This window comes from Clytia hemisphaerica, unplaced genomic scaffold (genome assembly GCF_902728285.1).
Source record: "Clytia hemisphaerica strain Z4C2 unplaced genomic scaffold, Clytia hemisphaerica genome assembly, whole genome shotgun sequence".
Taxonomy (NCBI): domain Eukaryota; kingdom Metazoa; phylum Cnidaria; class Hydrozoa; order Leptothecata; family Clytiidae; genus Clytia; species Clytia hemisphaerica.
In genome coordinates, this window is record NW_027104146.1 from 2,283,232 (window position 1) to 2,297,562 (window position 14,331).

At 35.2% G+C, this 14,331-nt stretch overlaps 1 protein-coding gene across 1 annotated transcript in view; it reads left to right on the forward strand.

Annotated features, from left to right (window-relative positions):
• Positions 1-14,331, forward strand: part of LOC136813972 (DNA-dependent protein kinase catalytic subunit-like) — a 159,395-nt gene that overhangs the window by 19,732 nt on the left and 125,332 nt on the right. Inside the window, exons 11-16 of the mRNA XM_067070485.1 lie at positions 3,696-3,779; positions 5,274-5,393; positions 9,837-10,014; positions 10,654-10,760; positions 11,411-11,606; positions 12,060-12,202. Coding sequence (XP_066926586.1) covers positions 3,696-3,779; positions 5,274-5,393; positions 9,837-10,014; positions 10,654-10,760; positions 11,411-11,606; positions 12,060-12,202 — 828 coding nt within the window. The remainder of the gene's footprint in view (positions 1-3,695; positions 3,780-5,273; positions 5,394-9,836; positions 10,015-10,653; positions 10,761-11,410; positions 11,607-12,059; positions 12,203-14,331) is intronic.

Sequence of the window (14,331 nt, forward strand, 5' to 3'; positions counted from 1 at the left end):
TTGGTTGTAAGTGACGTAAAATCAGTCAATACGTCACATTCAACCAATCAGCTGTTGGGTCCGTGGAAGAAATTGTAATGGTGCATATTACGAATTCTAGACCCGTAAGAAGGGGGCCTAATTGTAGTTCTCTGTTCTGGTTTGAAACTCTAACGTCTACTAGTGTGTGTTGTTCTAAATTGTTCTCCCGGTTGTTTTTGATGGGTTTTGTTGCAATTCAATACTATAAAGTGAAGATGAGGCTGTATGTGTCATAGGATCTGCGATATGTGGAATACTGCTTATTATAGTAAGAATAAACGGGTTTAAACCACAGATATCTTATATAAAACACTAGATAGAGCTACTCCGTCCTTATTCACTGAAAGTTTTAGCGGTTCATTTTAGTACCTTTAGAGGTTCTAATAATCGCGTTTACCTTTAGATAACAAATTTGTCCCTTTTTGGGAATCGATATATTCCTTTAAGGATTAAAATGATACCTTCTGTGGTACGATTTTAAAAAACACCGTTAAGGTAATTTTAAAACACCCCGTAGGAATTATTTTGTACCTTTTGAGTGATTTTCGGGATTTCCAAAAATCCGAAAGTTAACAAGGTATAATATAGTAACCGTAGGGGCAGGAAAAAAGCCTTCGAAAGAATTCTGAAGATCCCCTCAACGCTAAAGGGATCATTATGTACCTCTTAGGTATCTCATAAACAATAAAGTATAATAAAATTTATTCATTCGACGGTATAAAGTAGAGTGTCAAGATTCTCATTCACTCAGTAGAAAGACCTTGGGATGTCGTTTGAAAAAACTTAAGATTGAAAGGTAAGACCTTGAGGAGTCTAGCTTGGCATGAACGAGCACGCAAGACAGGTCATGATGAAAGGTCTTTAATTGAACATTTTATGCTCTGTGTTAGGGAACTGTTATAATCCAAGACTCTGAAAGTTATTATTCTAACCGTATTTCCGCTTGAAAGCCTTTAAAGCTCAATTAATTTCACTTTTAATAAAAGCTATCCTTTAGCCTAAGGTTGTTCCATAGATGTTATCATGGGTTGGAGTTATGCTACCTTTGAAGCCTCGGGGAAAAGTCGACAAAAAGTACCTTTAGAGGTATTTTTAATCGCGTCTATGATTCTTGCCTAATCGTGTCTATGGAGTTTCGCTACTTTTGATAACCTAGAGATACAAATTCGTACCCTTTGAGGTATTTTTGAATGTTTTCTTGCGGGAAAACAGGCGGCAAAAAAATACCTTTAGAGGTATTTTTAATCGCGTCTATGATTCTTGCCTAATCGTGTCTATGGAGCTTCGCTACCTTTGATACCTTAGAGATACAAATTCGTATCCTTAGAGGTATTTTTGAATATTTTCTTGCGGGAAAACAGGCGGCAAAAAAATACCTTTACAGGCATTTTTAATCGCGTCTATGATTCTTGCTTAATCGTGTCTATGGAGCTTCGCTACCTTTGATACCTTAGAGATACAAATTCGTACCCTTTCTGATAAAATCGATGCTCTTTGAGGTATCATCCCAAAGAGTCCTGGGACGGAGAGAACGACGGGACGTTGTGAGAAAATGACAACAATCATTTTTCCGCGGTATAGTTCCAGCACTAGAAAGAGTAAATTCTCCTTAAAGTCTGAGAGAAACCCAAACTCCCGCCTCTTTCAAAAATAAACTTTTTGATTGTGCCGCTCATTTGCGCTTTGTCTGTCAATCTGACAGGTCGAAGCTCTCTGTCGCAAATTAGTTAAAGTCCGAATTTTAGTCGCTCGCTAGATTCTTTATTAACTATTATTTTGCGATGCTGAAGAAATCCAAAAAACTTTTGGGATTGGTCAACTTTCTCCCAAATATTCCTGCTGGAGAAGATCAACATTCGGTTCAAAAGCATATTGCAACTCTCAAATCACAAACCTATTGCTCTAAGCAAAAAGAACGACTCGTTTGGAGCTTATCCTGCACGATCGACGAGCAAAACTGATCAAGGATCACATATCCGTCAAAATTCTGATTGAAATATACCCAAACCTTGCAAATGGTGAACAGGTAAGCATAATTCGGCTAATTGAATCAGGGGAGTGGGTGAATTAGGCAAAATTGGATATGGGGACGTGTCATTGGTCAGAGTCCCTTTTTAAGACTCTTAAGATATCTTACAGGGTCCCAAATTAACTGGAAATAAGAAAAATTTCAATTTTTCGTTCTGATAGGGTCCCAATTTTATCAAAAATTCATATCTGACAGGGTCAACTTCTCAAACTACAGCGGCACGTCCCCGTCGGCCGTCAAGGTCAGTGCCCCGGGCATCTAATATGTTACTTTGCAACATGCGTATAGAATCATTGAAATATCATTGAAAGTAAGAATATAATGAACAAAAGTTTTACAGAATGTAACTTTCTTTTTCAACAGATCGATGTGCTGTTGTGGGAGTATTAATCTACCGGTACTATTTCGAGAAGATACCAAAAATTACTATGGAATCGAGAACGCGCTCACTCCTCGAATCGGCCATGCTAACCCTGACACTTTTGAGGATCAAGATTTCTTCATTCACCTGAATGGCATCACCATAGGAAAGTCAGGAGATCCTCTGACGACGTTGCCCTATGAAATTGCTGTCTTATACAGAAAAAATGACGGCAGTGAATAAATTAGAAAGATTGAATAATCTTACTGAATAGTAGGAAATAGTGTATGATTATTAGGTGATATAGAATAGGCCTAAAAGTTTTTGTCAATTGTAACTTTTATTTAATTTATGATACATCATTCTATTTATTGAATCATTTGGCTTTCTTCTATATTTATCAATATTGTAAATTTCATTTAATTCAATCTACAAAAATAAAGATAGGAGCTTTGATCTCCCGTATTAACTTTATGAGTTATTCGTTCAATTAGTATTCGCTTATTCTAGTGAAGAAATGATAGGAAATTCAAAATACCTAGGAGGTAAAAGAAAAATACCTTCTTCGCACCATCAATGTAAGTGATGAAAAACAACCCCGTGGGTAAAAACTAAAACCGCTTTTTCGGCACTTTTGAATCCTTTTGGTGGTGTTTTTAAAGCACATTAATGGTATATCAGACTAATTTTACCCTAAAAGGGTCGTTTTGCGGTATCGTTTGAAAACTACCTTTTTGGTGACTTAAAAATACCTTTTCGGGGACAAAAAAATTCTTTTGGAAGTATTTTTTCATACCTCAAAAGGTACCTAAAAGTACCTGTAGGGTATCAATGAAAAAATACCTTATAGGTTTTTTTTAAATATGTACCTTTAAAGGGTCGTTTTGCGGTATCGCTAAAATAAACCTTTAAAGGTATTAAAATGAACCGCTAAAACTTTCAGTGTTTGAATCAAAATAATCCACCATCTTTGATAAGTAGACCATAGTTCGTTGCCAGCAATTTGATCGATCAGACCTATCTTTCACCTCGTCGCTTCGCGCCATTCAGGTCAGGTTTTTTTGCTTGGTTGAACAAATTGCCGGTACCGAACCGTGACCTACTGTGACCTACTTTCTGAAATAATGGTACATTATTTTGCTTCACCTATCGTTGCTTGGGAGTTTGGGAAATACAGATTAGCTCTTTCTAGTGTTTTATGTAAGACATCTATGGTTTAAACTGTTTTTCTGAAAACCCTTTCCGAGCTTGATAATTCATATTTTTTTATACTATTCTTTTCAGAGAGAAGAATTAGAAAATACACCTTCTTCTGTTCAAGTCGACCAAGAAAGGATAATAACATTCTTGCGGGCCTTTATGAAGGAGGTACATGTTTTTTATATATGATAGCAAACTATATAAGAACATAAGGCTTTGATAGCCAAAATATCAAGAACAAATTAAGAATATTTTAAGGCTTTGTAGACTCTAAAGCACCCAGTTTCTTAGGAAAATTGACAAATAATACTCACAAATTGGGAAAATAAGAACATGCTAAAAACATTTTTAGGCTTAAAACTCAAAAAGTTAAAACCATTCGAAAGCTTTAAATATTTTGGATGTTCTTATGAAAAAATGTGTAAGTGGAAGTAAAAAAGTTGACAGTGAAAAATAAGTTAATCCCCTTATCTTTCTGGAAACATCAAAATCAAACATATCACTTGATACTGAATACAAATAAACGATTGCAATAGTTAATACAACGCACTCTCGCTAATTCAAACCTTCTGTTATTCGAATTTTTCTATATAAAGTATGAAAAAATAAAATGATTTCTTCTGTCAGACCTACAAACAACAAAGAGTGGCCGAATTCTTTTTCCTCTTAGAGAGACGATGTTACTTTGAAAGGATAATCAGTCCTCTCTGGGTCCCTCTGTCTTTATCCTGACTGTCATTTAAGACAGGCCATTAGACTTCCCGTTCAAAATCGAATTAGCTGGAGTCAAATAAAATTTTTCAATATCTATGAAATTTGCTCTATTAATGCACACTATGTCAGCGTATGTAAATACATGTGTTATTTATTAAATTTGTACTACAATCAAGGTCATAATATTTGAGAAAAAAAGAAATTCCCCAGGAAGTTTTGAAACCACAATCGATTTGTAAGTGCTCTAAAGTAGGTTCGAAGGGTAGAGTTTAACTCTAAGCTTTAACATGAGACTTAAGGCTAAGGACCTTAGGATCTGAGGATCCGAAAGTTCGAAAATAGTCCAATAAGGCTCATAATATAGCCTGCCAACCCATCCCAAATGAACTTTAAATCTTGAAAAACTTTAAGATAACCGGAATTCTCAATATATTTCGAAAATGTATATATATGGTGATATATTTTGAATCGATTTTGAAATGTTTTCAGTGAACCTCGGGGCTATTACTCCCAAATCACCCTCCAAACCATGTTATTACTAGTACTAATAGCCCCTTGTTTCATTGAAAACATTTCTAATCTGGCTTTTCACCAATGGGCTTTTCCAGAAAAAAATCGTATACCCCCTGTTGAGGAGGTCCATTTCCGTTCCAAGGGGGTAAGGTTTGAAGTGCAGTGGAATTCCATAAGGGTAGACGAAAATCCGTCAAAAATAAGCGGAATTCCAAGGGGGTAATGATTGAAAATTTGTAAAAATTCGGAATTCCAGAGGGGTATGATCCTAAAATTGCCTGGAATTTCCAAGGGAAGGGGGTAGGTCACAAAAGGTTGAACCTCCTCAAAAGGGGGTGCACGGTTTTTTTCTGGCTTTTCACCAATAGTAAAGCATAATGACTTCATGGTTAAATGGATGATTAGATGAACATTTCTCATATCTTTTTTTTTCAGATTTTATCATCTGCTCAACAGTACAAGGACGACTTGTTGGTGTCATGTCTACAGTTCCTCATCTCAGTACCTTATTCTGTCGTGCAAAGGTCCCTGAAATCGTATGCTAGCATATTCAAGGTTTGTAGTACTGATGCGATACTTTTATATTCAATATGTACGCCCCTCTATTTCTATCGAACAAAGACAAATGAGATTTTTAGGGAAGATTTAAAATTTGATTTTTAACTCATGGTGAACATTATATATTTGTATGTTCATTTAAAATGACTTTATGACAATTTCGCTGACTTACGTCAATTTTTCACTGTTCACAGATTTTGATAGTTAAATTTTCCCGTATGGAACAAGAAACAAAATTACATCAAAGAATGTAAAATAGAAGCGTTTTTTGACACACTTTATCGACCGCCGGAGGCGGTTTCTTTCATAGTGGTACGCTAATCTCGTTTTGCCTTGGCTCATTACTTCGTCTACCATTTACTTTCGGTTTTTGGACCTACCTCCGGGTGCCCCGGTGGAGGTCCTATGAATTAACCTCTGTCTGTTCGTTCGTTCGTTCGTTCGTTCGTTCGTTCGTTCGTTCGTTCGTTCGTTCGTTCGTTCGTTCGTCTGTTACCAGCTTTCCTCGAGATTGGCTCATTAGTTTTTTCTGATTTTTTGCACAAAGATGCAAAATGGCAATGGCCAAAATGTGACGGAGCCGGATTTTCGAAAAAAAATCATTTCCGGCCGAAAATGCCGGAAATATGCCGGAAAACCCGGTTTTTTGGCATTTTCTCAAGATTTCATCATTATTTTTTTCTGATTTTTTGCACAAAGATGCGTGTTAGCAATGCCCAAAACTTGGCTGAGTCCGATTTTTGAGAAAAAATTTTTTCCGGCCGGAAATGCCGGAAATATGCCGGAAATCGCCGTTTTTCTGGATTTTCATTGGACTTTTTCCATATAATTGGTTGTTTTTTTCATTCAAAAACATTATTAATAGCAATGCCCACCATCAAGCATGTTTCAATTTTCAATAAAATAGATTTTTGAAGCCGGAACTTTCTAAAAATTGCCGGAACAGCCGATTTTCGCCGGAAAAACGGTATTTCTTGAATTTCTTGAGCTGTACTTTATATTCTTTCATGAAATTTTGCACAATGATGCAAAATGTCAATACCTAAATTGTGACGGAGCCCGATTTTCGAAAAACATCTTTTTCCGGCCGAAAATGCCGGAAATATGCCGGAAAAACTGTTTTTTTGGCATTTTCTCGAGATTTTATCAATAGTTTTTTCTGATTTTTTGCTCAAAGATGCGTGTTAACAATGCCCTAAACATGGCCGAGTTCGATTTTTCAGAAAATTTTTTTTCCGGTGGAAAATGCCTGAAATATGCCGGAAATCGCCGTTTTTTCTAGATTTTTATTGGACTTTTTCCTTATAATTGGTTGTTTTTTCATTCAGAAACATTATTAATAGCAATGCCCACCATCGAGCATGTTTCAATTTCCAATAAAATTGATTTTTGAAGCCGGAACTAATTTAAAAGTCGCCGGAACAACCTATTTTCGCCGGAAAGACAGTATTTCTTGAATTTCTCGAGATGTACTTTATATTTGTTTATGAAATTTTGCACACTGATGCAATATGACAATACCTAAAATGTGACAGAGCCCGATTTTCGAAAAAAAAATTTTTAGGCCGAAAATGCCGGAAATATGTCGGAAAAATCGGTTTTTTGATATTTTCTCGAATTTTCATTTTTAGTTTTTTCTGATTTTTTGCAGAAAGATGCGTATTCGCAATGTTCAAAACATGGCCGAGTTGTATTTTTGAGAAAAAATTTTTTCCGGTTTAGTTTACTTATATTTCTATGCTTTTCACACAAAAACATTATTCATAACAATGCTCATTATCAAGCATGATTCAATTGTCAATAAAACTGATTTTTGCGACCAGAACTTCCTATTTATTATTTCTATACAACCCTTCCCTCTCCCCCCATCAACAATCAATGATGAATTTATTGTGTTGTGTATTTTCGCTAAACGCTATATTTTCTGACTGATTTTTTTCATTTTTCTTTTCGCATTGCTATCTAACTTTAATCATCAGGTAGGTCCATTCAGCATATTGCTTGTTTTAACTAGATTACCCAGGTGTTTCTCTTTTTTTTTCGCTGAATGTCTTTTATTCGGAATTGAATAATCGAGACATGAAAAGTGACTATATTGTAATCTGTTTTCAATGAATAATCTAAAATGTACTGGAGATGACATGTACGTTACATGTGCGTTAATAATGTGCGCGCGCTCATTCGCGAGCGTGATGGAAGGCGGTCGTTTCAGTGTGGTTTAGATCCACACTGTGACCTAGTCTCATAACTTCATACTTATTATTATACTCGTCTTTTTAATTTCGCTTAGCGAAAGTATTACGATAGCCTTTCGCGGCGGTGTCATCGGAAAAAAAATTAGAAAACGAAAGTGCTTGATACGGTGGACGAACTCACTAACGAACTCGTATAACCACGGACGACTTTCGCGGGTTTTCTTTGGATTACGTCATATATCTTTATATACGTCATGTGTCTTTAGCTCCACAGTTTTGATTTTTTCTTTATTTTCTTATAAGCATATACTTTATAAGAATCAAATCAATAACTCTTGATAGACGGTAATATACCTTTCGGTAATTAGTTCTTACAAAGTAAACAAAGTATGGCGCACAATATGAGCATATTTATTTTTTCAAATCAATAACTCTTTATAGACGGTAATATACCTTTCTGTAATTAGTTCTTACAAAGTAAACAAGGCATGGCTCACAATATGAGCTTACTTATTTTTCTTATAAGCATATACTTTATAAGAATCAAATCAGTAACTCTTGATAGACGGTGATATAGCTTTCGGTAATTAGTTGTTCCAAAGTAAACAAGGAACGGCGCACAATATCAGCTCATTTATTTTTCTTATAAGCATTTACTTTATAAGAATCAAATCAATAACTCTTTACAGACGGTAATATACCTTTCGGTAATTAGTTCTTACAAAGTAAACAAGGGATGGCTCACAATTATGAGCTTACTTATTTTTCTTATAAGCATATACTTTATAAGAATCAAATCAATAACTCTTGATAGACGGTGATATACCTTTCGGTAATTAGTTCTTACAAAGTAAACAAGGGATGGCTCACAATATGAGCTTACTTATTTTTGTTATAAGCATATACTTTATAAGAATCAAATCAATAACTCTTGATAGACGGTGATATACCTTTCGGTAATTAGTTCTTACAAAGTAAACAAGGGATTGCGCACAATATGAGCATATTTATTTTTCTTATAAGCATTTACTTTATAAGAATCAAATCAATAACTCTTGATAGACGGTGATATAGCTTTCGGTAATTAGTTGTTCCAAAGTAAACAAGGAACGGCGCACAATATCAGCTCATTTATTTTTCTTATAAGCATTTACTTTATAAGAATCAAATCAATAACTCTTTATAGACGGTAATATACCTTTCGGTAATTAGTTCTTACAAAGTAAACAAGGGATGGCGGACAATATGAGCTTACTTATTTTTCTTATAAGCATATACTTTATAAGAATCAAATCAATAACTCTTGATAGACGGTGATACACCTTTCGGTAATAGACGATATCGGCTTTCCGAATTCTCCCCGAATGATTACCCATGATGCATTGCGCAAAAAAATTCACGGACAATATTGACTTACTGAATTTTTTTGCGCAATGCATCATGGGTAATCATTCGGGGAGAATTTCGTTAAGCCGATATCGTCTAATAGTTTTTACAAAGTAATCAAGGGACGGCGCACATTATGAGCATATTTATTATTCTTATAAGCATTTACTTTATAAGAATCAAATAAATAACTCTCGGTAGACGGTGATATACCTTTCGGTAATTAGTTTTTACAAAGTAATCAAGGGACGGCGCACATTATGAGCAGATTTATTATTCTTATAAGCATTTACTTTATAAGAATCAAATCAATAACTCTTGATAGACGGTAATATACCTTTCGGTAATTAGCTCTTACAAAATAAACAAGAGATGGCGCACAATATGAGCATATTCATTTTTTATTGCTTTATAAGAGTCAAATAAATAACTTTTGATAGACGGTGATATTACCTTTGTTTATTAGTTCTTAAAAATTAAACAACAGTTGTTCTTAAATTGGTCTCTTTTTTAAGCGATTTTAAGCCTCGTTGTTCTTGTAAAATTGTTTCATCAAGGCTCGATGTAAAGTAGATTTCAAATCTCTACTTCTTTTTTTTCCTATGTATTTTAAATTCTAGGCGAAATTTTCGACTTTAAGTCGTCTTGTTTTACTACCAATTGATAAATATTTGGAATTAACCGATTGTTAGTCTGTACCAAACTCTTCCTCTGTGGAAAAGATTTTCTAAATTTACTTGGATATCTCATTTGACGTTACAGGCTGTCCGACCCCTGGGTTGAAGTGCCTCCAGCCTTTTAAGCCTTTTCTCGACGCCCTTACAATTAAATTCATTTAAATTTTCATTGCTTTCGACAGTTGACATTCGAGCTTGGCTTAACACAATTTGAATTAGCTGATGTTGCTTTATCTACATTGGAGAAGTGGTATAAAGAGAGCTGTTCGGATCGAAACCACACACAAGATATGAATGATCTGCTCTCTGAAATCCTTCCTTCTCTAGATGATTATCTACGTTCAGAATTGAATTCAAACGGTACGGTATAATCTAACAGATCTTTCATCTGACCCTACTACTGGCCGGGTAGCTCAGTCGGTAGAGCATTCGCCTTACAATCTAAGGGTTGTGGGTTCGATCCCCGGTCACCGCCAATTCAGCGGATGAGTAGCTTAGATTGGGTAATCTGATCTAGGCAGTAAGTTACTGGGAGCTGAGAGTAGGTGTGACGCTCCACCTCAGCATTCGATCTCCCAGGTCTAGCGCAAATAGAAAAGGGGATAGACTCCCTCACTCCCGGTTCCTTCGACAGCCACCAGATGAAAATACTTACTTACTCCATGCTTACACAACTCTAAGCAACCCAGAGGCGTATTCTCGCGTATTTTCAGGGGAAGGGGGTCGAGCTGCCAAAAAGAATTGATCCTTTTCTAATCCTTTTCTGAAGACGGCTTTACCCTTCTTACAGCACCGTTGGTTGATTAACGGTCTCTCTCTCTTTGTGACCGGACCGCTAATAACGTCCTCAAGACGACGAACTAGGTTTAAAGGTTTTGTTTTGACACATCCGTGTCAATTCAATGTGAAAAAACTTGAAAATTAAAATTGTTGAGTAAGCAAACATTATCACTCCTATTTAAAAACAAAACCTTTAAAAACCAACATATTGTTTTTCAGAACCGAATGAAGATTTTTCAATCAGCAAAGCCTCTATGACTCGCTCAGAAAAGAAAGTCAAACGTGTTCCCATCCGATATTTAAAAGCACTGATCAAAGCAAATAAGGTAAGCTAGAAAACACCTTTCAAGAAACCTATCCCCAGGGCAACTACAATCAGCGCCGAAAAAATATTGGCAATTTTGGGTATTTTAACGTTTTCAGAATTTAAAGGTCGGGCGAGAATTGCACTTTCAGTACACCCAATTTGCTTCATTGGATTTTTCTTTCAGACTATATTCTATGCCTTATTGGCACATTTTTGAGCTTTTAGATCCTGATATCCTAAGAACTAAAACTCTACTTCCAAACTGTACTTCAAAGCACTTAAAAATCACTTGCGGTTACAAAGTTTTCAGGGAATTCCCCTTTTGTGCCAAATATTTCGGCACTGATTGTAGAACAAGTAAAATCTCTTTGCTGATTTCGCTTTGCTAAAATTCAGAAATTCTACATGCCAATGTTTTTTTTCTTTGCTTTTTGTTGCTAGGAGATTATTGAAAGGCCGCCAGCCAAATCAAAGTGTGGATACCAAGCATATTGCCATTTTTCATACAGTTTTAACAATTTCTCCATCTCAGCGAAATATATAAAGAGACTTTTCCGTTCCGTCTCAAAATTCCACATAATTCACCTAAATTTCAAGAATATATGCTAATGTTTTGTGTAAATCCATTCTCCTTCTCATGGTTTTGACCACTGTTCTTACCATATTTAGCAATCATTGCAATCACCACTCGAGAAATTGAAGCTTCGTATTTTGCGTTTCATTGGTTCTTTGGGCGGCATCTCCAGCACCGCTCTCGCGCAAACGACCGAAGATGCCAGCCTCCAGAACACCATTGCTTGGAATAATGAAGAACTATTATCTTTCCAATTGCCATTCCCTGACATGAAAGCTGCAATTTATTTGGGTAGGTGGTTTCTTACTTTAAATTTATATTCTACTCTCACGCTGGCTGTCTTACCTTATTGGAACTAATTTTCGCGGGAACTAATATTCGCGGTCGAAAAAAATGGAAAAATTGCATTTCGGGGGTTTTAATTTTTGTGGTTTTGCCCTTTTTTGGATAGATTTCTTTCATTTTCCTAGGGTTTTTCAAATTTTTTGATAGAATTGGGGAAAGTTGTATTTCGCGGGTTCAAATTTTCGCGGTTTTGCCAATTGAATTTTTATAGAGTAAGAGCGAATAAAAGAGACATTAACTTATCCGGAAATATATAATATAATTTAGGAATTTACAGAAAGTTTCGTGCCAAAAGCTCTATTATTTCAGGAGCTATTAACATTAGTTTCACCCCTGAACAGAAACAGCCCTCCCCTAGTACGAATAGGGGATTGACCTACCTTATTATTTCGTTTATAGATTCGTTTCTACCACGTGTTGTGGAATTAGCTCAAACATCAGTGAACAGACAGACTAAAGTTGTAGCCTGTGAACTGCTTCACGCATTGGTTCTCTTCATGATCGGGAAAAGTGTTCACGATCCTATTCAACATAAAAAGCAGGTAACATTTTCTTGATTTTCTATATCTATAATCAGCCTTTCTAATTCAGATTTATTTGCGTCGGCAAAAAAATCTGGATTCTAAAGTACAGTAAGCACTATTACGTCGGTAAAAGCCAAATTTACGTCGGCATTTGCATCGGCAAAAGCCGAATGCGGACGCGAATTAGAATGGCTGATAGTAGACTAAAGTCTACTTCTGACTTTCTGATGATTTTGATGGCGCTGACTCCAGTGAAGTGGACTAGAGGATTTCGCCATCTTAGAATTTTTCACTTTTCACTTTCAAAAAATATACGAAAACAACAAAACAATAAAATATATCCTAAAACTCCATCAAAGTTTATGAAACTATAATAAAAACATAAAAATAACTCCAAAATTTGAAAAACAAATTGTCTATTGGTCATGTTTTTCTGTTTGTCTTTCTCCAAAAAGGGGCTGGATCTAGTGGTACGGATTTGCTAACACCTCAAGCAAAGCCAAATAATGGACTCGGCCAAATTACACCGGACCACTTATCAGCGCCATCAAAAAGCTATAAGAACAATGCTGATTTAAATACAGAGGCTATATTTGTAATAGGGGCAATCTTTTGTAAAAAATCATCGGTGGATTAGAGGGGTGGTTCAAAATTTATAGAGTCTTCATTTCCTCAGTCTTCTCCACTATTTCTCCTCAAAGCTTAAGAATGATGCATAGAAAGTAGAACTATGAGACATGAATTTGTTTTTTATTGGATACATCTTGCAATGAAAAACATGTAGTTGAGATATTTTACAATAACCAGAGCAATAACTGTAACTAGAACGAATAAAATAGACTAACTATTGAATGTACAAATTTGTGATAAGCATGTAAAATTGTAAAAGAATAACAGGAAAAATGTCATCGATCCTTCCGCAATCGTGTCAACAGCAATGTAAAGAAACAATTATCAGATGATAAAATTGAATAGGTTACATATAAATTGTTCCGCTAGACCGGGCAGAATGAAAATATCGATAATTTAAATATTATTCATTATTACAGTAAAAAGGGATATATTAATACTAATGGTGACATAACAGGTAGCGCAAAAACCCCCAGTAGCTGTTTATTCTGGAGGAAACATTATCTCCGAACCAATGGCATTAGTCACCCCGACCTCCTGAGTTTAAAGGTCCTCCCTTTGCAAATAACAAAAAAAAGTTATACAAAAAAAATTCGTTAAAAACAACGTTGTTCCGTAATCTACATTTATTGTTTGGTCATCATTAAAGTTCGTGTGTAACCATAGAAGTGGCCTACTTCGTTGCTCATAATGAGGATAGCCATACATGAACCATATCGAACAATGGCGTTGAATCCCGTTCTCTTCTCCAATGCTGATGTCGATTCGTCTCGTTTAACATGAAAGCAAAATAGAAATAGAAGCGATTAGCTTAAGGGCTCTGACCATAGTGAATTTTTCATAATTGCCGTGTTTAAAATGTGTTTTCTGACTGATGTAACCAACAAAACTATGGCATGTTATACATTTTCTGTTAGACAAACTATTCCTGAATCTGAAAATTCAAAAATTGCATTGAAAAAATTTGATGAAGAAGAAAATGAAGACTTTTGCGAGGAAGAGTATTTCAACTTTGAAGAGCTTAGTTTCGGCGAAGAAAAAAAAATTTGAAAAAATGTTCGCAGTAGATGGTGTATCTTTTACCGAACAATAAATATTTTTGCGGAAAATTTTTGTAAATGCTTCTTTGTCTCGAAATCTTCAAAATAGTGGTTTTTCATCAATTTTTCATCTGGATTTTGCTTAAAAAAACAGTCATAACTTTTGACACATCTTTTTAAAAAAATTTTCCGCAAAAGTTAAAATAGTTCAATTCTTTGCGGACAGTTTGAAAAAAGTTCGAAACAAAAAGGTTAATTACCCATGAAAACTTAGCACTTTTTATAAAAGAAAGTGATGCAACATATTATCAACGTCTTTTTAAAGTTCATACAGTAACGTCATTTTTGCAATTAAGTTCTTGATTACTCTTAAGGGGTTTGATTAAAAAGCAATTTATGAAGGCAATTCTTTGTTAAAAGTGTTAAAGAATCTAAAACATAACTTTTATGTTCAGATACTAAAATCAGTTTTCTGAC